The sequence below is a fragment of the Talpa occidentalis genome, unplaced genomic scaffold (assembly GCF_014898055.3).
Source record: "Talpa occidentalis isolate TD23 unplaced genomic scaffold, MPIMG_talOcc4v2.1 talOcc4.14, whole genome shotgun sequence".
Lineage (NCBI taxonomy): Eukaryota > Metazoa > Chordata > Mammalia > Eulipotyphla > Talpidae > Talpa > Talpa occidentalis.
This window is the reverse complement of record NW_023601433.1, coordinates 87,817,658-87,845,590: the sequence shown is the minus strand read 5'-3', so window position 1 is coordinate 87,845,590 and position 27,933 is coordinate 87,817,658. Positions and strand designations below refer to the sequence as shown.

Sequence of the window (27,933 nt, the reverse complement as noted above, 5' to 3'; positions counted from 1 at the left end):
TTTATATTTTCTTATAAAAATATACAAAATACTCCTATTTTTTTTTCCCTTTCTTTCACTCAGTAAAAAACCCCTCTGCATCAGCAACATCAGCCACATGGGTCACTAAGCTCAAACCGAATCCACTGGTCTCACCTGCAGTCACACTGTGTGGTAAGGCCCAGCACACAGCCTAGTTTTTTAGACATACAATTATCACAACTGGTTTTGTGTCAGGATAACAGAGTATGAGCCTTTTAAAAAATAAGTGGGATAATCATTTGTTGAGTGTCATTTTGTTCCATTTTCCCCAATTATTAAAATAAAACTGTAAAAACAATTCTCCACTTGTAATTCTAGTAGCTTGTGATAAAAACAGTAACCAACTTTTCAATTAAGCAGACTGTGAATCTCCTGATTACCCATCATTCCATTTTTGAAATATCTATACTTAACTTCAGCTGTTGGAAAATATCTTCTCACAACTTAGGTGACAATAACTTTTTTTTTTCTTTAATAAAATGAAAAGGAATCAGATACCTAAGATGATCAAACTTGGCTTCTCCCCCCCAAGCCTATATTTTTTAAAAACAACTTTAACATAACCTTTGGGATCAACTTATATTCGCTCATCATAAAACTGAATTTTATATATCTGAAACTGACAAACTTTACAAAATATTTAACATGAGGAAGAGGTATATCTTACAGAATTATTTGGCTATATCATAAGGCAATCAATGAAGACAGAGTTTTCCCAATCATAAATCTGACATAGTGAAATTCTAGAACATGATAATTCTCCACAAATCTGAGAGCCTGTTGGGTCCAGCAATGTGCTCACGCCAGGTCGTCACCGCTGAGCTTGGATGAAAGCAGACTGAATGAGAAAGGAACAAACTTGGTGCCTGCACCAACGTAGAATTTGTTCTGAAACTCTACCCTAAAAAAAAACAAAAAAGTCCATGTATTAACAAAACATTCCCTCTGTTTCTTAAAACAACATTTATAGGAACAAGGAAAAAAAAAAAAACATTCCGTGTCTAAGGTTGCTTCACTTCGTAGGCACTTTTGGGGCAAATATTTTTTTTTTTTAAATAATAAGTTTTATTTTTATATTCCCCCATACAATTGCAAACGCCCCATTCTGACCCCAATCCTTCCCCTCCCGCCCCCCACCCCCCAAAAAGTGTCTCTGGTTCATAGTTTTTTGTTGATTTTGATTTTCACTTTCTTATATTCATTTTCCTGGTCCCTTATTTAAGTTTCTAGATTCCTGCTATGAGTGAGACCATCCGGTATTTTTCTTTTTCTTTCTGGCTTATTTCGCTGAGCATGATCCCTTCCAGTGCCATCCATGTTGCTGCAAATTGCATGTGTTTATCTTTTTTGAATGCTGAGTAATATTCCATGGTGTATATGGACCACATCTTCTTGATCCAGTCATCTATTTTTGGGCATTTGGGTTGTTTCCAAAGCTTAGCTATTGTAAACAGTGCTGCTATAAACATAGGGGTGCAGGTGCTCTTTGGAATGGATGTTTCTGTGTCCTTTGGGTAAATACCTAGGAGTGGAATTGCTGGATCCTATGGAAGCTCTATGTTTAGTAGGTCCAGAAATCTCCACACAGCTCTCCACAGTGGTTGGACCAGTTTGCACTCCCACCAACAGTGCAGGAGAGTTCCTTTTTCTCCACACCCTTGCCAACATTTGTTGTTGCTAGTTTTTTTAATATGTGCCATTCTCACTGGTGTGAGATGGTATCTCATGGTAGTTTTGATTTGCATTTCCCTGATGACAAGTGATGTTGAACATTTTTTCATATGCCTGTTGGCCATTTGCATTTCCTCTTCAGAGAAGTTTCTTTTTAGCTCTTCTGTGGGGCAAATATTTTTATTGAGATAAAATACACACACAACCACCATCTTGTGTGCTTTCTAAATGCGCAAGAGAATACCCGCACACGCCACCTTCCACTCCACAGACACTCACACATGCTGGGACCCGCCTCCGCCACCCGGTAACCAGACACACAGACTAGTGACCTGACAGACACTATGAAACACTAAGAAATATGCAAGGAGAGTCAGCATGATGCAGCACCTGTCAGACCCAGAGTGAAGGAAACGCATGAATATCCAGAGTGACTCGGCAATGCACACTCGCTCCCACGAGTCAGGGACAATAGTTCACCAACAAACACAACCTCAACTCAGAGAGCGGAGCCCAGAACCCGCGTCAGGAAGGGAGAGCCGGCCCATGCCAGTGGGAGTCTGAGGGTCTGTCATATGCACATTTGGGGGCAGCAGTTGGGCTCTCACGTGGCAGTTCCGACGGACGTGCAGACTCACCAGTGGAGGCGGATGGCATGAAGAAACGCAGACAGCCCTTCCATGATCAAGAGGATGAAAATCGTCAGAAGTGCAAAGAGCGCGATGACAGGGAGCAGCAGCAGGACCCCGTAGGTGGTGTCCACGCGGAGGCCCACCCGCATCAGCATGGCCCACAGAACGTCGGACAGCTCTGCAGGGGAAGCAACGGGCCGATGAGCAGCTGACCTCAGTGAGTCACACCCTTGAGCTGGCTGGACGGGGCTTCCCGCTGACCGTTCCGAACTGTGGCCCATGCAACAGCCTGGCGCCCCCTGACACAGACGCTCGGCCGTGCAGCCAGCCAGCTCTGCCAGCGTCTCCCCACGAGGAGCACCCGCACGCCTGCCTCTGGGCAGGGCGACCCCAGCCGCTCGGGCTGGCTGTATCCACACAGGCTGGGCCGGCACTTGTAGACTGACGGCGTGACCTGCTCACCCACGACCCTCCCGGGTGCCAGTCTCCTCTGCGAAACCAGTGTCGGACCACAGGGTCCCGCCAGCCACGCAACTCCAGACTCTGGCTAAACTCTCTAAGCGTCAGGGCAACTAACACCAAATAGAAAGGAAAACCAAGTGCACATCCAGGGGTTTGCGCCCTGGCGGAGACAGAAGCACGGTGCACAGAGGGGGACCCACGTGCCCTCCTCAACAAGAAGAGAGCAGGGACTGCCGGGAGTGGCAACGATTTTCGTCAAAACATTAAAACCTCTCCTACTGTCAGTTATAAATGCATAGGAGACTTTTTTAAATAGCAAACCTATTTTCAGAGCATTAGAAACACTGAATGAGCTCTTCCGTAGCTGCCATACAGATAACCCGTCCAGGACACTGAGGGTGGCCTCTCCCGTGCGGCCGAGCTAGGGCAGCTGGGCGGGAGCCAGCCCCTCTGTACTCAGCAACTGTCCCATCTTCTCCGGTGGGGTCAGCACCCAGCACCGCATCCCTGCACCTTCAGTGCCCAAACACCGCCCGAGCTTGGCAGGCCACGACAGGGCATCCGCCTTAGGCACATCCTCACTTCTCAGCAGCCCGCCTGGCACGAGGGGCTAAGCCGTGACACCTGAAATCCATACATGATCAGAACCCCATGGGGCGGGGCGGGAAGTTACCTAAAATCAAAACTATCTACCAGTGCTGCTGCTGGACTTGCTTGACACAGACATCCATACTTGGCGGGGCGGGAGTGACTGAATTAACAGTAAGAATAAAGACAAAATGGCCACAGCAAAGGCCTAAGGCCACCAGTTGTCTCAGTTCTAAGCTCCTTTCTCAGTCATTTTCTCACAGCACCTCGAGGCCCAAAGAACTACCAAGAGGTCAGGCTCAAGCAGTGAAGTCCACAGAAGCTATACTGCCACTCGTCGTGCAGCACCTGAAAGGTGGGGCAATTTCTCCCTGGAAAACATCAAGTGCCCCATGGCACCCCGAGCTCCCATGCGTTGCCCGCGGGGTGTCCAGGCACAGGTCTGGGAACTGCAGGTCTAAGCCAGAACTTACGTGCGTGGGCCAGGCTGAGGGCCCAGAGGCGCAGGTACGAAGCGGTGTTGGAGATGCAGCCCAGGCAGTACTCAATGGCGTGGATGACTTGGGTCATCAGTATTTCTCCGAAATTGAACTAAGAGAGATCACGCAGCAGCCTCAGTGCTGCGTTACCCACAAACCCCACAAGGTTCGAGTCTGCTCCACCCCCAGGGCCCCAGGGGCAGGTTGGCAGGGACAGGCCGGAGAGTGGGGCCCTGCGGATCTGAGTCCCACTCACAGCGCTGAGAGCCCACTGCCCGCTCTCCGGACCCCCTCCACTGCAGCCCTCAGTTCCTCATAAAGAAGTTACCTCTCAAGAGGTAAGTTGCGTTTACCCACAAGAGCCTGATCTAATCGGACCAGTGTCCTTACAGGACGAAGAGACCCCAGCGGTGCTCAGGTATGTGGAGCACAGGCCAGAGAGGACACGGGAGAAGGTGGCCACCTGCAGTAGAGCAGAGAGGCCTCAGGCGAGACCAGGCCTGCCCGCCTCTTCATCCTGAACCTCCAGCCCCAGAACCATGAGAAATAAATGTCTGCTTTTTAAGACCCGCTCGTGGATCTGGCTGCCAGCCCCACAAAGACAGGTTTCGGGGTGCCCGTGAGCCTGGCCACTCGTACTGCTTCCCAAGTCAGCTATCATTCCCAACAGTGCCAAGTGGCGAGAGCTGCTGCCCTCTGACTGGAAGGCCAGAGGTAAGGAGTCCATGGCTCCAACATGGGGCAGCGTCAGAGGATGAAGCAAAGCTGCAAAGAAACACCCACCCCAGCTTCTTAAACTTGGAGCCCAAGACCTAATCACCCTGGGGCGCCTGTTTCCGTCCTGGCGTGCATGAGCCCGGCTTGCCCCCGGAGGTCAGCGTGGACCAGGACTCTTTCTTGCAACTACAAAATGTCCTAATTGAGATAAAAACCATTGGGAAGCCATGTTCCTGGCCCCTTGAGGCACTCATGGTCACAGCTTGTAAAAGGAACACCCCCCAGCGCCACAGAAACCACGCAGCATTGACCCGCACCCCACGTCATGATGACCGTGGGGCCCAAGCAGCAGTGGGAAGCTCTGAGCCACCACCATGCTGCTTCACACGGCGACGGCTGTCACAGTGTCACCACTGGGATGCTCTGCGCGGCTCAGGTCCCTACCCAGCATCACCAAAGGAACAGACAATGTTACCTCTTCGCACGTGACCTCCCTGCATCCGTCTTCCACGGGGTTATTTCCCTCCTCAATGTCTTGGCTGCCCAGCAAGGACACTTCTTCCTCACTGTCCTTCCGCACAAGGGTATAGCCACTCTGGCAGCCAAAAGAACACGAGTCAGTGCCCGGCACCGCTAGCCACGACAAGCCAACCTCAGAGCTGGGTCTCTTAACGAGTCAGCTCCTTATCGACAAAAGAGTTAAGAGAAAACGAGTATTTTATAGCCATAAGGACGGCTACTTAGGACAACAGTGCTGTGAGGTGTGACACGGCCCCGCGGGCGGAGGGCGTGAGACGCCGCGCCATGGAGACCCCGGGCCGCCGTTCTCGGCCTGAACTGCCAGGTGCGCACACAGCATGTCACAGCAGCGTTGCCTGCAAGGGCCCGCAGCCACGGCAGACAGAGGTGCGCACGGCATAGTCCACCGTGTGGGGCGGGGACGGATCAGCTTTGAGAGGAAGGAGGTCCTGGCAGTGCCGCGGCGCGGACGAGCCTGCAACGCCGGGCTTGGCGAGAGCTGGTGGCCACAAGGGGACAAGCACTGTCATTCCCTCCCCTGAGGTCCCCAGGGCTGTCAACCCCGAGAGAGAAAGTGGGACGGGGGGCAGGACACGTCTTCAGGTCCTGAGAAGGGACAGGGGAAAGCGTGGGGGCCCTGACCCGAGCCTGCCTAAGGTGGAAAAGTTATGCTAGTTATTTTCATCAAAGTTAATAAAATAAAATAAAATAACTAGACACACAGGGAGCTAATCTAGAAAGAAATTCAACAAGATGGTGACACTGGTCACAGCAGGGCGGGAGAGCTGCAGAGCACTAGTTTTCTATATTTTCCACAGTTCTGATAACTGAGTTCTACTATTTAATTTTTTAAAAAATTAAAAAGTCAAGCGGCAAGAGCAGGGGGAGGGCGCAGCACCGACAAGCTGTCTCAGAGGCGGCTGGGGGGGCCGCACAGGTGCCCGCCCACCCAAACGCAGCAGCCCCCACGATGCGCACCTCAGATGGGCAGCCCAGTGCCGATCAGGGAGCCCGGGCTCTCAGGTCAGAGCCAGCTCTGAAGTCATTTTCTGTGCCCGCCCTGTCGCCACTGAAGATAGACGCAGCTCACATCTCAAATGCGTACCCAGACTCACCCTGCTGACCCCGAAGCAGCTGCGCCCGTTGTGCAGCCACAGGAGGAAGAGCGGCTTTCCCAAGAAAAGGACAGGGACGGACAGGGCTGTGACGGCCAGCAGTAGCCTCTGCACGTGCTCCTGTGGAAGCAGAGGGCATGGGCGTGAGCGGGCCGGCGGCCGAGCAGCACAGGCAGCGAGAGTCCGGGCAGGCCTCCTGTCAAGGCGCACGCGGTGGGCGCCAGCCTGGTGGTGTCCGCCAGGGGCCTGCTCCCTGCCCCAACTCACACTATATCCTAGGCCCGACGAACGGCACTAACGGAAGAGCAGTGAATACCAGGCTGTTTAGACCAGCAAGGAATTTGTGGGAAAATTCTACATAGAGTCAAACTCAAGTTAGCAATGTTCTGAAAACGCTGCAAACAGGAACACATGAACTGGGCTAGATGAGCTAGCGAGAGGAGCTAGGGAACTTACTTCCACCCTGAAGATGGGACGCGGCATTCAGGACACAACCAAAAACGTTTTCTTAAAAAGGAGTGAGACTTGCAGTTACTTAGACCTAGTTCAAGGTGGCAACGACAGGCCAGTGACCACTGTCGACAAAAGTCAACACGAATCCCACACAACGCCGTAAACTAACGTGAGCTCAGCGAGACTCAAGTATCTAAATCAAAAAGCCTAATTCAAGAGCAAAAAGAGGACCGACCTGCCCTCTGTAAAGACCACTTGTTTCACTGGCCGGGAACAAAAACATGTTGATGAACTCAATGAGAATGCTGGGAGCCACTCTGGAGGTTTCCGCCGAGTAAACCAGCCACTTGTAGACAATCATGAAGATAAGGTAGCCGAAGATGCAGAGCATGAAGAGCAGCTCCGGGACGGAAACCAAATAAATATTGAACTTCTTCCTGAAATGCCTAGAAAATTGAAAAAAACTGTTTTAATCCGTGCGTCCACATGACTGGGCTGAGGAAACAAGGGTGAATCCATCCTAAATTCCTGTGCCAGGGTCGCCACCGGTGTGACATCACTGGAGAGCAGCCAGGCAGCAAAGGGGGCCAGCGAGTCACTGCCAGATCCAGTAGCAAAAACAACCTGTTCTTAAATGCTATAGCTCTAGTAAACAAAATGCCTTCTAATTTATAAAATAAAAAAAGGATGTGACAAAACCTGCTTCTGTCCTTAATGTGAGCTGACATGCTGTGTGTTTCCCTCACTTGAATGTAAGTTCCATGAGGCAGAAGCCTTGTTCCATCCCCACCGCTCAGTCTCTAGGGCCAGGACAGCCTCACAAACTATGTGCTCAATACATATTTGCTGAATGGATGAATTACTCACACTGCAAAGAAACAGCATCATCAGAACAGTCACCCCACATGAGCCCCCACTGTACTGGCTGCCTGTGACCACACGGTCTCCCATCAAGGAGCAAAGTCTAAGAAATATCAGCCGTGGGCCTCCATGGTGGCGCAATGGGTTAAGCACCGCACTATCAAGCAATCCGCAGCCACTGCTGCACAAGTTCGATCCCCGGCCAGCCAGGGAGCAACCCACATGACACAGCAGACCTCTCCTGTCTCCCTGCTGCTCCCCTCAGCAGTGTACTTCAGTCTGCCTATTCTGTTCCCCACTCTGTCTCTGGTAAGTCCTCTCACCACCCCCCCCCCACACCTCTGGCCTGTACCCCAGTTCTTGTATGCATAAATAAATCTTTAAAAATATATAAATATATCAGGCTTGGCTTATAAATATCACTAAAAAATACCTGTACTTACAAGTGGTTAAATATTCCCAGAGTGACGCCAAAAGTCATGTGGATAATTCCTAAAATCACAGACATTTTCATTTTGAAAGAGTTTAGAAAAGTGAGGCGGTTTGTGGCCAAGTTCCAAATCTAAAGAAAAAACAGAACAAAAAAAGGAAATCTGTGAGGACCTTCAACTGCCTGAGGGTAAAGAGGTGACACTCGACACAGCACGGGCAGACTGTGCCACTTTCATTCCAGAACCATCCCCCCTCGTGTGACAGTCAAAGAGAGCCAAAGTGAGCGACCTGGAGAGCAGGAATACGTGTCTCAGAAGTAATGTGAGGCAGAGAGACAGTGGGTTCAGGGGCCGGGGCTGCTGCGGTCTGAGGGTTGGACGGGAAGGCGTACTCACCGGGTCGATGCCCAGAGGGTAGGGGCCTTGGAAGACTCCGGGGATGCTGGGGTCCAGCTGCAGGAGCCTGTTGTGCCTGACCACGCTGTCGCTGCAAGGGAAGTGGGGGTGACTCAGGGCGGGCGGGCGGGCAGAGGCCTGCCGGGGCAGGTGGGGAGGCGGCACTTACTTCCACAGCACCATCTTCTGCCGCTCCGCTGGTGCGTGGCTGGAGCTGTACATGGCAGACACATTCCACCCCGAGCCGAAAAGGTTGACTGACTTAGAAAAGCAGTCATTGTAGATGAGGCCGGTGTACACGGAGAAGAGCCCCATCAGCAGGAGGATGTAGCGGCCATTGAAGAACATGCGCATGATCTGGGAAAGCAGAGGCGGTGAGCACCCCGGAGCTGCTGGGAATGTGCTGATGGGATGGGGTCTGGTGTGCCCTCTTACCCCGCCTCAGGGCCCTCAAACACGACCTGAGGGGACGTTCCTGCAGCACAGGACAACACGCACACGCTTCTCACGCTCAGCCGGGGAGACGGCAGTGGCCCGAGTGACCCCTCAGACCCTGTCTCTGTCTTTCAGCCAAACAGGAGACACTCACGCCAGACAGGGCGCTGGGGGTGTGCGCTCACCTCTTGGGACTGCTTCAGTCTGGGATGGTTTTCGTTCAACACCAACAAGAGAGCAAATAGGAACATCACAAAGCCATGTCCGAAGTCTCCGAACATCACAGCAAACAAGAAGGGGAATGTGATGATGGTGAAGAGCGCTGCAGGAAGGCAAGAGGTTGCTCAGGCTGGGAAGGCAGGAAGCCTGGGCAATCCAGACACAGCCACCCGTGCAGTCCCAACTCTCCCTAGAACTCCCAGAGAGAACCAGGTCACTCTGACCCTTAGTACTCCAGGAAGACAGCCAGACAGCAGGGGCGAGCCTGTCTCCTCCACAGCCTCTCACGCCCTGACACGGAGACAGAGCAGCAGTGAGGTAAAGCACAGGACGCACAGGTGCAGAGCCCACCTGGGTTCACCTCGCGGTAGCTTCCCACGCCGTAGGCGTCCACGATGTTCTGGAAGCCCTCGGTGAACTTGTTGGTGCGGATCAGCGTCGGGGGCGTTTCTTTCGTCGGGATGGTGTTCATAAATGAGGGGATCGTAGCACCGCTCTCTCGCTTTCATGTTAAAATAAAGAGAAAGGAAGAGACACGTGACCGTCCAAGGGCTCTGGTAAGCACCGGCTCCAGGCTGCGGGGGCGGTTAGGACGGGCTCTGGACCCGCCTTCTTCCAGTTGGTCCCTGGCGTCTTAACCATGCTCCACCCAGGAAGCTCCTGTAAACCCCTGACGTTTATGCCACACCTGCTGTGTCATTTCCTTAAGTAGCCTAACTACATACTCATACACCTGAGTGCATGTTACATGCAATATAGAGTTTCCTAAGTGTATTAAACATATTCCAGAAACCTAATTTTATTTCAAAGTGTTCTAAAGGAGGCGGGAGGTCAAATACTACAAAAAGTTACAATAAACCCAGAGCAGAACCACCTCCCTCCGGCCAGAAGCCGCTCACTGGACGGCACGTCCACACAACAGGTCAGGGTGTGGTTTACTATTCCAAGATGTGCTAAAGCAACATGAAAATGGTATCTGGGATAAAAGATCACCACAAATGAGAGCTAGGGTCAGAAAGCAGACAACAGAAGTCAGGGAAGAATTAGAAAGAAAAGAAAACTTTACTTCAGAAATGAAACTACCCTAGGAAAACTCAAAAGTAAACAAAAACTTTCTAATAAAAGAAACATAAAGTGAAAGAAATTTTTACAAATCAGGAAGTGAAGACAGAAAGCATTCAAGAAAAAGGGCTGAAATAAGCAGAGAATTTACTTAAAGGTAAATGTTTAGCATGAAGAAAATCAGAGCAAGAGAACTGAAGAGGGCCTCCCCGGTGGCTCAGCGGTTGAGCGCCAGACTGCGAAGCTGCCCACAGCCTCTGCAGCGCCGGTTCGATCCCCAGCCGCTGGCAAAGGTCCCACATGGTGCACAGACCTCTCCTGTCACGCCCGCTGCTCCCCTCAGCAGTGTACTTCATCGGTCTGTCTGCTCTGCTACCCAATCTGGCTCTGGTGAATTCTCTCACCCTCCCGCGCTTCTGACTGTACCCAGTGCTTGTAAATAAATGAATTAATCTTTAAAAAAAAAAGAGAGAACTGAAGAAACATGTTTTTAGTATCTAGAACTTTTCTAAAATAAAAACACCCCTTCTACATATTAAAAGAACACACAGTATATCTGAGACTGCCAACCCAGAACGGCCAGTAAAGTGATTAATCTTTTTTTTAAAAAAAAATATTCATTTATTTATTTATTTATTTATTTATTTATTTATTTATACATACATACATACATACATACATACATACATACATACAAGCACTGGGTACAGTCAGAAGCACGGGAGGGTGAGAGAACTCACCAGAGCCAGAGCAGGGAACAGAACGGGCAGACCGACGATACACTGCTGAGGGGAGAGGCAAGTGGCAGGAGAAGTCTGCGCGCCATGTGGGACCCTCGCCCCGTGGCCAGGGATCAAACAGGTGCTGCAGAGGCTGCGGGCAGCTTCACAACCCAGCACCCAACCGCTGCGCCACCGGGGAGGCCCAAAGTGATTATTAGTCTTTAAAGAGAAAGACGTTTTTGAGCTTCTAGGCAGAAAAAAAAAAAAAATCAAAACAAACAAAAATGATCCAAGCATTTTATTTCTAGAAAAACTAACTTCCGACTACAGTGGTGGGAACTGTCCAGGCACCAGCCCAGGCGAACTCAGGGCCTCCTGCTGCACGAGCCGCAGCTGAGGACGCGCGAGAGAACCAGCTCCTTCCACGAGAGCCCAGAGACAGCATTGCATGGGCAGCCTGCGTCTGGAGTCACAGGGCCCCTGGAGCAGGCGCCATCTGGGGGGCGCTGCAGCCAGCATTGTCAGGGCCCAAGTAAAACTCAGCACCACTGGCAGCGAAAGTCACCATCAAGACACCAGTCAGCCCCCGGGCCCTCCCGACATAGGGCCACCAGCTGGTGTCACCAACACTACACAACGTTTGACTGGTTGGCTCTGACGATAAAAGTTAGTCTTCCTTCAAGAACATGAAAATTCCAGGGAGAAATGAAAAGTAGAAAAGAAGAAAGACGAGAGGGAAGGGAAGTATAGGGGTGAAGGGAGGAACAGGGGTGACAGCACACAGAGAAATAAGCAGCAGAAGCACAATCCCTTCACAGACAGAAGCTAAGAGAGGGAGCAGAGGCCAGGTGCGCCATGAGAGACCCAGGATCGTGTCTGAACTGAATGAACAGATGAAAGGACACACACGCAGGCAAACACACATGTGCACACACACGCGCGCGCACACAAACACACACACACACACACACACACGAGTCCTTAGGACTGATGTCGCCTCGATAAATGAGAACCATCTGGGCCTGAGAGCAGATAACCCTCGCACGTCCCTCGGGGCTGCGCCATCACGACTCTGCACCTTAGGTCTGTGCCTCACGGATCCACACGTCATTAACCAAAACCTCACAGGAAAACTTCTTTCCTCAACCCAAGCCACGTCAGGCTGCTCTTCCCAGTGAAGAACTATGTCAGGACACGGCGAACCCTCGCGGGACCACACACAGGGGAAAGCCTGGCTCTCAAGTCCAGAAGCCGGCAGCGAGACAACATGTCAGCCGCACTCAGCACCGCCCTGCACCGCCCACACAGAGACCCGGGACCAGCTGCGCAACAGCAGGGCAGATGCTGTCATGGGCTACAAAAAGTCCCTAGAAATTAGGAGAACCACCACCAGCAGAAAGAGAGCAGAGCAGACGAAAAGAGTTCATTAAAAAAACAATCCATAAGCTGTCACACACCCCAAAACAATCGCACCAGCTGGCGACGTATCAGAACTGCGGCGCAGCCGTGCCTGGAGCTCACCCTGCAGGTGGCTCTGCCGGGCCAGTGGGCAGGTGTGGCACTGCCACGGGGCTCCACGGGATGTGATGTGTGTGTTTGCCTCATTGGGTTTGGATTAGCATGTATAAAGAGTATAAGGCTGTGATTACTGGACACTGGCCAAGCGGGGCGCTACACACAGATGCACACCATGACAGCAGAGCCCACGCCGCGGCCACAAAGACATGGGACGTGAGCAGCACGTGACCCCCATGGAGAGAAGGCGGCCCCGGGCGGGCAGCGCTCCTTACCGACCCGTCCTCCAGTGCCTGGCGCAGGGCCTGCAGGTCGGCCTCGGGGCACCAGACCTCAGCGATCAGGCACTTGTTGGTCACATCGAAGCTGCACATGTTCAGCATGTGGTAAATGGCCTTCATCTTCTTCACCTGCACCACGCGGCTGTAGACAGACTCGGCCGCTTTGCACAGCACCTGCCGTAGGTAGTCCTCGGTCTTATGCAGCACCTGGTGGGCAGACACAGCGCTCAGCACCCTAGGTTCCTTGCCAGCTGCCAGGCCACAGCTCCCTGGAGGGCATGTCCCCCATGGGCAGAGGACTACTCTGGGCACCCACCGCACCCACAGCAGTTACGGGGCATCTCCTCTTCCACTCGGCCTCCAGTCCCAGCAGGAGGCAGGCGGGCGGGCAGAGGACCTGGGCTAGGTCAAGCCGATGCCCTCTGGAAAGACAGAACGCGACCCCAACACAGAAATGGCCAGATGTCAGGGCACAGTGGCGGCAAGATGGCTCGGCCAGGCCCAGAGAGCAGCCAGTTCTCATGTTCCCTGCCGGCCTGTGAGTCAGCAAAGCCCAGCCCAGCCCGCCAAGAGACCCCCCTCCTCTTCCCTGGGCCAGGCCCACCTGTCGCCCCTAAGTGTGCTCAATGATCTAAGTGAAACAAGAGTTGAAAAAGTGCAGGTGAAACAGCCGCCCGCTAGGTGGGCTGGCGCGCCCTCTGGGATCCTGGTCTGGGCATCGCTGCCCAGGTGGAGAGGAGGGCACTGGGGGCATTCCAGTCCCCCTAAAGCATCTCCTTTGCCCCGCATTAGAAAGGCGGCATGAGCGGGCCTGTCAACGTGTGATGAGCCCCGGTTAAGCGGCAACGGCCCCTCTCACTCACGGTGTAGAGGTCCTGGATGCGGGTGTTGAGGCCCTCCTGGATCTCCCTGCGCTCCTCAGCAGTGTTGGGGTAGGGGTACACGTGGCAGTGGTAACTGGGAAACAGAATGCAGCAGTGTGGCATCTGCTGGGACTAGAAAGGCGCCAAGCCCACCCAGGCCGTTGCCCTCCAAAATGGAGCAGCCCCCACCCCCCACCTATCTCCCCCCACCCCCACCCCAGTCCCCCACCCCCAGCCCGCCGGTGCTCCCAGATGCTCCTCAAACATCCACAGAAATAAGCAAATGCCCTGGATTCCAAATCCCATTCCCACCCTCTGTGATTCCCAGACACCAATTCCAACTTTCTGAAATTCATCACCATTCTGGGACTGAAACCATTAAAGAAGGTTAAAACAGAAACAAAGAACACACAGTAACGACCATCTTCAAGAAGGGAGAGAATGAACAGGCGCCCGCATCTGACATGAGCTACGTCAACCCCCACCTGCACCCCCCACCACAGGGCAGCATCTCCCCAGGACCCCCCACCCGGGGCACGGAGGTGTGCCCCCAGCAGGCAGCTATTCCCACACACCCTCAGGACTTCAATCCCAGGTTCCATAACTTTCTTTAAATTCTGACTGTTAAAACTGAAATGAAACGCTACACAGTAATGTTGGTGAATCGGGGCACGGTGCTGGCTTCTAAGCCGCGTTAAATGATGCAGCACCACGAACAGCCTCTGTCCGGGCCACACCAGAACTCGCTCTCCCTGCTGCAGCCTCAGGGCTTGGAAGTGGTGAGGCCACGGCAAAGCGGGGCCCGGGCTCCGCCCTCACCCCTGCAAGAAAGATGGGAAGAAAACGCAGGGGCGTTCTGAGGTTTCGTTGGGCTGCTACCTGCTTTTCCAGGTCCCTGCCGGGTCGCTGCTCCACATTCGCTGCCGGCCCACCGCACTGAGCCTCCCCCAGGCCTCCTGTGGGGTCCCCACAGCCCTCGGGAGGGGAGCTGCTATCCTACACCCCGACAAAAACAACAGCCTCCGCACCCCTGCTCTTTCTCTTAAATACAGAGGAAAGTTCACGGAACATCAGAGGTGACTCGCGGTGGGGGGAAGGAAAGGAAGCACTTCCTTCTCTTACCAGTCGCATATCTTCTTGACCTTGTGGCCAATCTGCTCTCCCCAAAAGGAGATCAGGAACACGTACCACTTTATGACTTCTCCCTGAAGAGAAGAAATAAGGGCGACTGTCAGGTCTGTCTGTAACTTGGAAAACCCTGGCCACGCAGACTGCCACGGAGTTACTTCATTCATTCATTCAACGAACACAGCCGAGCCTCATTATTTGCTGGTTCTGTAGCAAGTCCAGCTACTGGCTAAAATGCACCCACAAGCCCAAAAGCAGCCGGCAGCCATGCCCGCGGCACAGCCTCCGGCCAATAACCCTGACCCCCGAGCCTGGTGCACGGGGCCTGCCCTCTGGCCTCAGCTCACACGCTGCAAGTGTCCTTTTCGTGATCTGGTTAGTGTACATTTTTCACGTTTTTGTGCCCCTTATTGATTTTATTGTTTAGAATGGCCTTGGGGGTGGTGCTGAGGGAGGATCCTGTGCCCTGTGCACATGCGGCTGTGATGGGTGAGTCCCCTGAGGGCCGAGGACAGGGCATGGCCGTGAGCCATGTCAGTGACTGACAGCACGTGGGAACTAAGGAGTCTTTACACAGAAACACACATAAACCAGGTTCCGTACTGGCAGGGTGACAAGAGCACGTCCGGAGGCCGGGGGGACCCACCGAGGTCTCTCCTGGGAGACCAGCGTCTGCTCACCTTTACACCCCAGAAACGAGAACTGGCTGCATTTACGAAAAATTCTGCAAGTACAGCTCAATAGGCTTTTGGCCTATTTGCCACACAGTCCTAGATGCTAAGGATGCAGCAGTGAACGAAACAGACAAAATTCCATGGCTGGGGGACGTGGCGGGGAGGGGGGGGGAGGGAGGAACGGAACTTATATTCCAGTGAGCAATGAGAGACACAGACAAAGAAAATGCATGATATGCCAAATGGAGGGAAGAGCTTAAAGAAGCCAGGTTGGAAGGGGCGACAGGGAGGCTGGTCTAGAAGGTGTCCCTGAGAAGCTGACATTTCAGAGTCACCCACACGGGACACTGAGAGTCACAGCTGGTGGAAACGGGCCCAGCACAGAAGCACATGTGGTGTCTGCAGAGCGCAACCCAGAAAGCCGGAGCAGGGGGGAGCTGCGCACCGTCCCTGGCGCCTCTCGGGCCTCTGCCCCAGACGTGAAATGCACTTTACAAATCTAGCAAAAACTCACCACAAACATGCCCAGAACTGCATAGAATTTTCTTTAGCTTGAGCAAATGCTCTGTGTGAGAATGACTGATACGTCCTCTCAAAGAAAACAATCAGAACACGCTGGGGTTTTTCGTTTCAGCTGTTACAGCTGTCACAACGGCCACACTAAGGCCAGGGAACAGGCTGCCACCGGCAGGTTTTAAGGCCCAAAGAGCAGAAAATATGACAGGTGTGTAGTTAATGAACAGCTCAGCTGATAAATTTTCCGATGTGATTTTCTCAGGCTGACCCAATGAACATCACAGCCAGACTCCTCTTACGTGTTCAAACACCACGGAGACTGTACTAACCTTGCAGCCAAAATTTCTGGGGAAAATTTAGGAGAAAACATGAACCCTTTTCTCAAAAGTAAGATGCTCTCATTCCTCTTCTACTTTTATTAGGTCAGTTCATTCACATCTGGAGCAACAGTTATTGTTATGGTAAAGTTGTTAAAAAAAAAGCCACAGAGGGGCCTCCCTGGTGGCACAAGGGGTTAAGACGCAACCTGTGAAGCTGTCCGCAGCCTCTGCAGCACGAGTTCCGTCCCCAGGCAGGGAGCTACCCACAGGCACAGCAGACCTCTCCTGATTTGCCCGCTGCTCCCCTCAGCAGTGTGTTTCAGTCAGCCTGCCTGTTCTGCTCCCTACTCTGTTTCTGGTGAATCCTCTCACCCCCTGCACCTCTGGCCTGTACCCCAGCTCTTGTATGCATAAATAAATAAATCTTTAGGAAAAAAATCACAGGTACTTTACAATCACAGATACACAGGATGATGTTGGCTCTTTCTCACTCCTGCCCCTCTGTTCCCCTCCTGAGTGAACCCTAAAGCCACAGGAGGGTGGCGAGGGTGACCGGAGGACAGGATGAGATGAGTAACTCATAGCACAAAACAGGAAAGAAACAATGCACTGAAAATCTGATGAGATTACTGTGGCAGCATTCCCGACAGCCCAGGCCTGGAAACAACCTCAGTGTCCACCACAGACGAATGGACAAAGACGTGGCCAACACACACACACGCAGACACAAGTGGTGTAGTAATACTCCGCACGAAGATAAATCCTGGCATTTGCAACAGCATGGATGGACTGCAGGGGATGACACTTAGTGACATTGACCAGAGAAAGGGAAATACCAGATGATTTCACTCCTGTGCGGTGAGACAGGGAAAAGAAATGAACTAAAGACAACACACTTGAGGAACAGAAGGCCTATCGGGGTTGCCAGAAGAGGGGCGGGAAGGGCTGGTTTAATCAGGCCAAGGGGCCCTGTCACAGTGAAGGACGCTGGCCGCAGCCACAGGGCACACACATCCACACCGCACAGCGGAAACACACGACGCGAGCGTGTACTGTCACTTCAACAATGCGATGACCACCGGCCGAGGAACGCGCTCCTCACAGCTCCAAAGTGCTTCCCCCAAACATGTGCTCATGACAAAGGGGCAGGAGGCACTCGGCAGCGGAGAAGCCCTTGTCACGACCTTGGCCCAGGGGTCTGAGCACGCCAGACGGAGCAGGACAGAGCGAGCCCTGCGCCCTGACAGGACACGTGACAAGTCTGTGCCTCCCATAAGCTGGCCTGAAGGGATCCTCAGCAAACAGACCCCAACGAGGGACATGCCCCACGACACCAGTCAGTCAGTCATTTTTAAGTGTCAAGGTCATGAAGTCAGGGAAGATGGAGAAACTGTCCTAGAAGAAAGGAGACTGAAGCCGAGACAGACAACCCCAGAAGCGAGCTGCTGCGCCGGGCCTCTCTGCAGCACCGGGGTGGGGCCACCGACAGACTGGGGCGGCCCTGAGACTGTGGTCCAAGAGGTCTGCACGAGCTGCCTTGGTCCTGCTGCCACCAGGCAGGAAAAGTCCTGGATTTTAGGGTCCACCCCCCCCCAGCCATCTGAGGAACTCAAGGCTGCGCCCCCAACGGGGCGGGTCAGCCACTCACAGTTTCAGGGTCTTCGAGGGGCTCGTCCAGCTCTGCATAGGTCACGATGGTGTACCCTTTGCACACCCGCCACAGCATTTTCTCAAATGCTTCCACTTTTCCTTGGTGAATCAGGCCAGACACAAACCTAGGAGACAAGCACGCCCGAGCTGCGGTCACAGAGGTCACTGCCCTGCCCTCGTCCACAGGGCACCTGAGGCGGCGCTAAAAGGAAATGGAGGCTCATTTCTGAGAAAATGAGGCGCTCCCAAGAGCCCTCTAACTGCTAAACATCCAGAAGGCAGATAAAATATTTCTGAAATGTCCTTTTACATGCATAGCTGAGCCTGTAATTAAAAGGACCTCCACAGACTAAAGATTAAGCAGAACTCAGCAGCCGACCCTGACGTGATCCCTGAGCTCTGGGGCCGGCTGCAAGTGGGAGCGGCCCTGGGTCTGCCCGAGGAAGAGGGCACCAGCTCCTCTACCCCTCAAGGCAGGATGCCCGGCTCCCCACCCCGTCAGAAGGGCTACATCTTTCAGGAAAGGAGGAGCCAGGAAAAACAGACCTTGCTAGTAACTTCTTCAGTTTCAGGTCCGGGGAGAATGGGAAAGAATTTCTTGAGAGTTTCTAACCACAGGTTAGAATTCACCCAGTTTGGGGGCTTAAATTCATACTACTTATGCAACAAAGAAAACATATAAAGGGCCTCCCCAGTGGCGTAGCAGTTGAGCGCTGGGTTGCGAAGCTGCCCGCAGCCTCTGCAGCGCTGGTTCGATCCCCGGCTGCTCCCCGGCCACCAGAGGAGGGTCCCGCATGGTGCGCCGACCTCTCCTGCCACCCGCTGCTCCCCTCAGCAGTGTACCTCGGTCCTTCTGCCTGCTCTGCTCCCCGCTCTGGCTCTGGCGAATTCTCTCACCCTCCTTTGCTTCTGACTGTACCCAGTGCATGTATAAATAAATAAATCTTTAAAAAAAAACATATAAGACCAACTAACCAAATTAAAAAAAAAAAAAAAAAAAAACCCAAACAGGAAAATTAACATAAGATGACCCCCAGGCCGGTATCTGATAAATGTGAAGAGAAACGCCTCGGGAGGAATCCATCCTCACACCTCAGGTCACGCAGCTCCTCCTGGGAAGGGACGGCACAGAGCGTCCGAGGAGACACGGCACCGCTGGTTCAGTCAACGGAAGAGTAACAGCAGAGACGCTTAAAATATGGTGACTAGATGAACCAACTCAGCTCAGTCCTGTTTCAACCAAACGAAACAGGAGGACTTGATGCTTCCACGAGCAATTATTTTAGGCTTCTTGGAGTGACATGAATGACATAAAGAATCGTTTTTCCCAGTTCATTCCACCAGAAGACGTGGCCGTCATCATCAGGTAAAAGATGAACACGGCTGAGGAATTCAACAAGCGCAGGCTACAGCGTCCACTTAAATACTCTTTCTTCCAGTCACTACCAGGCTTCCCCACGGTGCTGTGCACCCCGGCACCACACCACTCTCTGTCGGGATGGGCCCTAGGATACGACGGCCCGGTTGTCACCTACCCCAGTTTGGCCCCCAGCCTCTGCATACAGCTGTAGTCCAATAAAGACTCATTCTCTAAGGGAGGGAATTCTTCGTATGTGGGTTCAAACTGCAAAGACACAGAAAAACAGATGTGTCCCTCTCAGAGCCAGACTTTAGTTCCCACGTCAAGTTTCCAAATGAGGTGGGGACCCAGGGAAACTCAGCATGAGGCTCGGCTCTGGCCGCGCAGAGATCACCGCCCATCCCTTATTTGTAAACCACTTGAAGACATTTGCCAAAAAGCACAGCTCTGCTGTATGTCACACCTTAGGCTGAGGGGTCGCTTTGTCAGCGGCCTCCCTGCAAGAAGCAGAAGTGAGCCCGGGAGGGATGGACGTCTCCCTGCAGACTCGGCTGGGCACAGCGCGACTGCCCAGGCTACCTGTGTTCTTATAAATTATAGGTTATTGGTTTTCTTACTTCCTTTATTCTCAGCAATTTGGGGGGGGAAAACCCTAAATTTTAGAATTTAATTTCCCCTGTTGAGTTTTTTTCTCATGAACATTAAAAGATTTTTTCCTCTACAAACTAGAGCATTTTTACAAGTAGGAAGCATCGGTGTTGCTGAAACCAACCAGCACAAAAAAGGCTTATGGCTTTTAATGTCACATAAAACAAAGCTAAGCTCAGAATGTGTCTCTTTTCAAGGGAAACACATTCAGGGGAACGGGCGGGCAGGAGGCTCTCACAAAGCCACAGGCTGCCCGGGCCAGGACGGTACCTCCACGTTGCGTCGAACAAAGGTCTTGGTCACCCTCAGCATGTGCGTGTACTCAATCAGCTCCAGCAAGTTTTTCCTCAGCTTCTCCTTGTTCTTGGTCACTTCTCTCAGTTCAACCTCGAGCTTCTGTAATTGCTCCTAAACACAAGGGCAGGGACAGCGGCTGGATGAGCTCCACGTGTGGTTCTAGTGACCTCTTCACAGCACGCCAAGGCCAGGGGAGGTTTCAAAAAGCCTGAACTGGTAGCTTGACAAGGATGTGAAAACCCACAAAGGTTTTCAAGGCCCATGATGACAGCTGCGTGTGAACTCAGGCCGTGGCGTGTTTGACAAAAGCCCCCGGGGATGGAGTCATGTACCCTCAGACTGAGCCCATTCTCAAATCCCAGGTTCCATTATCGCTTTTAACTCTGCTCATTCATTATCCTGCCTCCAAATGTCTTCCTCTTTCAAGTCCACGTTTCCTTTTATTTGCAACAGGAAAATGTTCAGATGACTTTTTTTTTCTGGACATATAAATTCCTAATCTCTAACTTCAAAGCTGCTACGCAGCTGCACTTACACAATCAACTGGGAATAAAAGTTAAAGCAAACAAATCTTCCTTAGTGATTAGTTACATACTAAGCATTCTTAACAATTCTGAAATATTAAAACAACAGAAGCAAAAATCTGTGAAACAAATTATTGACTCAATAAAAACTCATAGTCAAACAAATCTACATTCACTGCTTATGCCCCGCCTAAATCTCTAAGAGGTCAGTAACTGCGGTACTTCTAGTTACCACACGACCTGCCCAGCAAACAGGCCAAGCCAGCTGACGGCTCTCTACTCATCCTGCTGTCTCGTGCTAAGTCCACTGGCAGACAGATGTCAAATGACTTCCTCCCAGGTAAGCAAAACAGGCGTCAACAGAAGGAGCTCGAGTCTGGCCCCAGTGTGATGAACTGTCAGACGAGCTGTCAGGCTGAGCCCCAGGGGACGATTCATGGGGGGATGCTGACGAGCGAGACCCGCAGTATTCTCACGGGTGAACACTGACTCCCCAGCACCCCAGACACTGAACTCTCCTGCCCACCTGGAACAGTCTATCACCGACTAGCTTCTAAAGACTGTAGAACTAGCTTCTAAAGTCAAAACCAAATTACAGTCAATGTTTATCAGCAGCGTTAAATGCTGAGTGTTAACCCTACACCGTCCTTTAGTTTTCATTCTACGGGTTTGAGAAAAAAGGCAGAGAAAAGGGGATGAGGTAAAGTCAGGAAGCAGCCTCCCGACTAGCGCCCCAACAGCTGCCAGTTACCTGCATTTCTAGGACTTGCTTAAGAGGCGGCGCAGGAGGACTGGCCTCTCCCTCCGGAAGGGGGATGTCGGCTCTCCGAATCTCCTGCACCAAATACGCTGTGAAAATAAAAGTGAAACAAAATGGGGCCTCCCCTGGTGGCGCAGGAGGTTGAGCGCGGCGCTGTGAAGCTGTCCACAGCCTCTGCAGCACAGGTTTGATCCTAGCCAGCCGGCAAGGGACCCACATGGTGCAGCAGACCTCTCCTGCCACGCCCGCTGCTCCCCTCAGCAGTGTATTTCAGTCAGTCTGCCTGTTCTGTTCCCCGCTCTGTCTCTGGTGAATCCTCTCACCCTCCCGCGCATCTGGCCTGTACCCTGGTTCTTATATAAATAAATAAATCTTAAAAAAAAAAAAAAAAAAAAAAAAAAAGGTGAAACAAAATGGACTCAGAAACTTACTCCAAAACATTTCAGCAAAACATGCTGCATCCCGACCTGTCCCCGGCCATATGAAAACTAAGCCTGGACGCACAGAGCCCGCTTGTTCCCTGGGTTCACAGGCCGCCTCCTGCAGCCTTGTTTCCCGGGACCAGCAAGAGGACACCGTGCCCGAGGCCAAAAGGAACACGATTCCAGACCAAGCTCTGGAAGCCCCCAAATTTCCTTCAGTTCTAAAGAACTCAGGAGTCTCAGGCAGGACACACCTGGAAATGCCCCACTGACGGGCGATAACCGTGCCCTCGAGAGTGAACTCCCTGCCCGCGCCCAGAGGAGCAAACACTACCTCGTGGAAAATCACAACCCCCATCAGCAAAGGCGCCCGGAGACACATGGGGGAGCCAGGGTGCCCAGGCAGCCCTAAGCTTTAGACTTGCACGAACGCACCCCTGCTCAAGCTAAAAGCTAGATCTGTGATACTAACAGCAAACAAGTCAAAATCAATTTGCTCTCTTTCATTTATATTTTCAATTCCATGAAAGCTCCTTTTCCTTAGGACAAAAGTCACAATTCCCAGAGAAGTATTACTAGTTATTTTATTAAGATTGAAGGAAAAAGAAAAGCGAGGGTGTCGCACCCACTAGACAGCAAAGGAATCACTGGGTTTAAGAGGTTTCTGGAACTAGACGCCAATTCTTTTAACCTATTAACACCTGAGTTTATCTGAGAGTTCCTTTTTCTTTAAATCTACATTCTTTTTGAAAGAGCTTGAGCTACAGGAAGTCCTGGACAAGGCTAACGCCTTATCATTCTTGCTCTGCTCTTAAAATCCTCATTCCAGGCACACGGCCCGGCCCACATGACTCACAGCATTTGCAAGGGCAGGAGTGTCACCTCACTCTACCGTCTGAGCCACGCGAACAACTAGGACCTCAAACAATATGAAAAGGGACAGATTTCAGATGACTAAAAGGTTTTTTCCATCTTAAACACTCAATTCAAAAATCTAAAATCCACAATAATCGTTCACCATTAAACACTCCAACAGCCACATTCTCCTCTCTTCCCCAGTTCGCCCACCGGTTTTCTCTCCTCTTCATCCTCCTGAAAATGAAGTTTGTATCCAATCGACTGTCTGATATCACACCACCCCCACCCCATCTCAGTCAGAACGTCAAGGCCTGAGTTGACAATGACTATTTCAGGTTAAAATATTAAAGATTTTACAGATAAAGGAAGTAGCCTTGCGCTACTTAATTCTAAAGGTTCACAGTCAGAGAACATTAATCTCATACCTTCAAAAACAAAGCCCTAAGAAAAAGGAAATTCTTATCAACCAATCTATGCACCACTGTCTACCACCCTGTGTTACCTGATATAATTCCAATACGGTAACATGTATATGCTGTTCTTAAATAATAAACTCTAGCATGTTAATAGAATGAAATACTATGCAGTCATTAAAATTGATAGGTCAATCTGTGGTTACTGCCATGAAAACATGTTAAGTACTTATTATCAAGTAAGAAGCAAAGCTGTAGAAAAAAATAGCCTCTTCCACTGTGCACGTAAATCCTTACTTTTATAGATGAATAGTAGAAAACAGAGAGAAATAATAGAATCAATGTAACAGTAATTACCTCTGCATGATTAAAGTACACAATTTTCTTTTCCCCTTTCCATTTGCCTATTTTTTAAAATTTTTTCTAAAGTGAATAGGATTTGCCTATGTAAAAATATTTAAGTTTCCAAAATAAACTTACCCAATATTCGCTCTAATTCTTCACATCGCTTCACCTCTCCCACAAATTTTCTTTGGAAAGTACTTACATTCTGGTTAAGCTAGGGGAAAAAAAAGAAGAAAAATTTGGCTTTGGTTTTTCTGAAATTTAAAAATAAATTTGATTTTTTTAAAACTAAACATTATTAATAAGATTTGGTGACAGGCCACCCCCACCTACTACTTAACAGGAATATACTGACACAACATTTTAGCAACTGTTAAGAGAAAAGCCTGCAGAATACTCTTTGGTCTAACAATACCCCACAAAGGATTTTTTTTTAACTTTTTTTTTTTTAAGATTTATTTATTTATTTATACAAGCATTGGGTACAGTCAGAAGCGCGGGAGGGTGAGAGAATTCACCAGAGCCAGAGCGGGGAGCAGAGCAGGCAGAAGGACCGAAGGACACTGCTGAGGGGAGCAGCGGGCGGCAGGAGAGGTCTGCGCGCCTTGTGGGACCCTTGCCTGGCGGCCGGGGATCGAACTGGCGCTGCAGAGGCTGCGGGCAGCTGCATGCACAATCCAGTGCTCAACCACTGCGCCACCAGGGGAGGCCCCCCACAAAGGATTTTAACTTAAAAAATAACTATGGATACGGACACAAAATCATCTAGAAGAACGTCAACCTCAGAGAGACAAAAAAATGATTAGCAATAGAGAATTGATTAAAAAGTTATAGTCTCTATCCGTGCTGTGGAATACCATTCAGCAATAAAAAAGCAGCGAACTTCTGATACAACATGAATGATTCTCAGAACATGGTGCTAATGGATGTATTCAGGGTCCTGTTTCTATGGCATGCCCAGGAAAGGCAAACCTAGAGGCAGAAAGTGGATTCCCGATCACGGGGGGCGGGAGGGGGGCAGGCAGGAATGGGGAGGAACCACACCAGGGATCTGATCTGGGCAACATGCCAGATCCGTAGTGTGGCCATGGAAGCCCAAGTAGGCAAACTTTCTAAACATCAGGGAACCGTCCACTTGAAATGGGTGGATTTTATGACACGCATCATAAAGCTGTGTAGAAAGTGTGGTTCCTATAACCAAATACTGAACATTTACTAGAAGAAACATGCTTTAAAATGACTAGGTGTCTGGTTACATTAGGAGGCCAGCATTAAAAGTCTTAGGTCTGATAAGAGTATTGCGGTTACGATGTCTAAGGGCTGCTACCTTTCAGGATACTTACTGAAATATTTATGAGTGAAATCATACATTTGGCTTTGCTTCAAAATGACTGTCCAGGAGGGGAGAGGGGGCGTGGAGGGATGAAAGGATCAGCCACAAGCTTACATTATGAGCACACAGGACCTCACCCCTGCCACACACTCTTCCCCGTACTGACCTTCTAGAAGATAAAAGCTTGGGACATTTAAATGAATTATAGAACACTTAATAAAGTGAGAAAATCAGTCACGGCCTGCATGTAAACAAAGATCTTTTCAATATGGTTCCCATTATATAAAAATGCATCTACATGTATGTTTTAAAACACAAGAAAAACGTTGATCTAACGCCAAGCAGGCAAGTGTCCACTTCTGGGCCTTGGGGCGACGAACGCTATTAGCTGACGCTGGTGTTTCCCAAATTCCCTACAACGGGCTTATGTGACTTTCATATTGCTCAGTTTTTTTGAACTTTTTTAAAAGCACCAGAAGAAAGATACACACTGGAAGTCTGGGCCTCGCTGGCGGCGCACGGGGTGAAGCACCGCGCTAGGGAGCCGGCCGCAGCCTCCGCAGCGCGAGTTCGATCCCGGCCGGCCAGGGAGCGGCCCACACGGCGCGCCGACCCCCCTGCCGCCCGCGGCGCCCCGGCAGCGGGTTTCAGTCCATCTGCCTGTCCTGCTCCCGCTCTGGCCCCGTGAATCCTCTCACCCCCCCAACTCCGGCCTGCACCCCAGCTCTCGCGCGCACAAATAAATAAATCTTAAAAAACAGAATCTTTAAAACAAACTGGAATTTCACGTCTGCTCGGCACACTCCACGCTTGAAGCGGGGCGACGGGGACGACCCCCGCGGGCCCCCCCCACCCCCGGCCCGGCGCCGCGGGCACCCCCGGGAAGCGGCGCGTCTCCGCGGCAACGGCACAAACACGGCGGCCCCGCGGCCCCTCCCGGGCTGACGGGCGGTCGCCCCGGGCCGCGCGCCCGTTTTCCCGCCGGGGAGGCGCCGCCACCAGCCCGACGCGCGGCGCCCCGGGGCCCCGCGGGCCGAGCCGCCCGGCCTCCCTCTCCCCGGACGGCCCCGGGGGCGGAGACCCGCGCCGGCCGCGCCCGAGGAGCGCGGGGTCGGCGGGCGCCGGGGCGGGCTGGGCTGGGCTGGGCGCTGACCCGCGCCGCGCAGGGGCGCCGCCCGCCCCGGCCCCGCCGACCTCCGGCTCCGGCTCCGGCGGCTCCAGCGGGCGGGCGGGGAGGGCGGGGCGGGCGGGCGGCAGGGGAAGGGGCGCCCGCGGGGGACGCGCGCCGCGGGCGCCCCAGCAGGCCGGGTCCGGCGCCCCGCCCCCCCCGCCCCGGGCCCGCGCCCGCGCCTCGCCCGCCCCGCGCCCCCCGCCCGCCCCGCCCCCGGGCCCGCGCCCCCGCCTCGCCCGCCCCGCGCCCCGCCCGCCCCGCGCCCCGCGCCCGCCCCGCGCCCCGCGCCCGCCCCCGCCCCGCGCCCCCGCCCGCCCCGCGCCCCGCGCCCGCCCCCGCCCCGCGCCCCCGCCCGCGCACTCACGTCCCGGAACTGCACCAGGCCGCGCTCGCCCAGCGCGCCGAGGCACTCGTAGGCCGCGCCCGCCTGCAGGAAGAGCTGCGCCAGGCTCAGGGGCTCGCTCCGGAACAGCGACCCCATGGCGCGCCGCCCCGGCCCGGCCGCGCCCGACGGCGGCGGCGGCTCGGGGCGCGCTCAGGCGGGGCGGCGCGGGCTCGGCTGCTGCTGCGGCCCCGGGGCCGCCCGACCTGCCACCGCGGCCGCGCTGCGCCGCCGCCGCCGCGAGGCCCCGCCCCCCGCCGGTTCCGGTCCCGCCCCCGCCGGCCGGCCAATGGGCGCCCGGGGTGCCGGCGCGGCGGCGGGGCCAACCGGCGCATACCCGGCGGAGAGGCGGGGCGGGGGGGGGCCGACCGGCGCATACCCGGCGAGAGGCGGGGCGGGGGGCTGACCGGCGCACGCCCGGCGGAGGGGCGGGGCGGGGCGGGGCGGGGGGCCAACCGGCGCATACCCGGCGGAGAGGCGGGGCGGGGGAGCCGACCGGCGCATACCCGGCGGAGAGGCGGGGCGGGGGCGGGGCAAATCGGCGCACGCCCGGCGGGGAGGCGGGGCGAGGCAGGGCCAACCGGCGCACGCCCGGCGGAGGGGCGGGGCCAACCGGCGCACACCTGGCGGAGAGGCGGGGCCAACCGGCGCCGCCCCGGCCCCCCGACTGGGGCGCACCGTCCGCGCGGCCAGTGAGGAGGGGCGCGGCCCCCGCTCCGTCGGCCCCCGCGGACCCCTCCTGCTCGGCCGCGGGGATCCCCTGGCTCCTGCGGTTCCGCCCGCCCGGGACCGGTCCTGCCCGCTCCGGCCCAGCAGCCGCGGCGATGCCCCGCAAAGCGCGAAAGTGGGTGCGAGCCCAGTGAGAGCCCCGCGCCCCCGCGCCCCCCGCCCGCGAATAAAACCCGAGCCCCTCGGCCCCGCTCCCCACGGCCTGCCCGGGCTCCGCGGCCCCGGCCGCCCCCGCCCCCCCCCCGCGCCGGGCCCGGCCGCCCCCCCCCCCCCGACAGTCTCGGCGGCCGCCGTCGGGTCCCTCACACGCCCGCGAACGTGCGGACCCGGCCAGGCTGCACCCCCAGCCGCCCCCCCGCCGCAGCGGGTCTCCCCCTCCGAGCGCAGAGGGAACCCGCCGGCCCGGGCGTCGGGCCGGGCCACCCGCCATTGTCCACGGCGAGTGTCGCCGCCACAGGCCGAGCGGATTCCTCAGGGGCCGCCCCGGCTCCACAGGCCCCGCGGGGCACGGAGCCGGAACGGGAGGGGGTCTCGGTCCCCGCGGGGCGCAGCGGGGGGCGGGGGTCCGTGTGCTTCCCGTGGGCGAGGCCGGGCGCCGGGTTCCCAGATCTCGCCCCGGGCGGGCCTGGTGGCGGGAAGGGTCACTCGGCCACTCTCCAAGACCAGGCGGCGCACGGCCCCTCTGGAACCTGATCTGTCAGGCCGGTGAGGCTCTGAGGCCCGACGGCTGGGGTGCAGGCAGCGCCCCCCTTCCCCTCCCCGGTGCTCTGCCCCCGCAGGAGCCACAGCGCCGCGTCCTCCGGGACCCAACTGGGAAAAACCAGCTTCACTGCAAACCAGCTCATTTCTGCTTTTCCATCCTTTGTGACACCGGCAGCTGCTCATGTCTGTCTGGAAACCCAAGACGAAGCGGAAGGCGTCTGCCCGCTAGTGCGAGGTCCGTGGTTTTCATGGGCTCCTT

The 27,933-nt window shown here is 53.9% G+C and overlaps 1 protein-coding gene across 4 annotated transcripts; it reads right to left on the bottom strand.

Annotated features, from left to right (window-relative positions):
* Window positions 1-586: 586 nt before the first annotated feature.
* On the bottom strand, window positions 587-27,832 carry ATP6V0A2 (ATPase H+ transporting V0 subunit a2). 4 transcript variants are annotated; one of them, XM_054695405.1, is made up of 20 exons: window positions 27,662-27,832; window positions 23,493-23,571; window positions 21,311-21,408; window positions 20,009-20,146; window positions 19,266-19,354; window positions 17,729-17,855; window positions 14,565-14,647; window positions 13,443-13,536; window positions 12,574-12,786; window positions 9,351-9,501; window positions 8,966-9,102; window positions 8,515-8,702; window positions 8,346-8,436; window positions 7,962-8,080; window positions 6,893-7,103; window positions 6,205-6,324; window positions 5,046-5,165; window positions 3,848-3,965; window positions 2,331-2,502; window positions 587-922 (listed from the first exon to the last, which is right to left on the bottom strand). In XM_054695405.1, the coding sequence occupies exons 1-20, from the start codon at window positions 27,815-27,817 to the stop codon at window positions 820-822; spliced, it is 2,607 nt and encodes an 868-aa protein (XP_054551380.1). In that variant the 5' UTR covers window positions 27,818-27,832; the 3' UTR covers window positions 587-819. The 4 variants fall into 4 exon arrangements, with proteins under 4 accessions (XP_054551380.1, XP_037367203.1, XP_054551383.1 ...); XM_037511306.1 differs by lacking the exon at window positions 27,662-27,832 and adding an exon at window positions 26,226-26,422; XM_054695408.1 differs by lacking the exon at window positions 27,662-27,832 and adding an exon at window positions 25,885-25,906.
* Between the last annotated feature and the right edge of the window lie 101 nt (window positions 27,833-27,933).

Coding starts and splice junctions, on each gene's coding strand:
- ATP6V0A2 (XM_054695405.1), bottom strand. CDS start 27,817: ATGAGCTGGTTTGCAGTGAAGCTGGTTTTTCCCAGTTGGGTCCCGGAG. Junction 21,409..23,492: donor AGAATTAGAGCGAATATTGG/GTAAGTTTATTT, acceptor TTATTTTCACAG/CGTATTTGGTGCAGGAGATT. Junction 9,502..12,573: donor AGGCACTGGAGGACGGGTCG/GTAAGGAGCGCT, acceptor TTAACATGAAAG/CGAGAGAGCGGTGCTACGAT.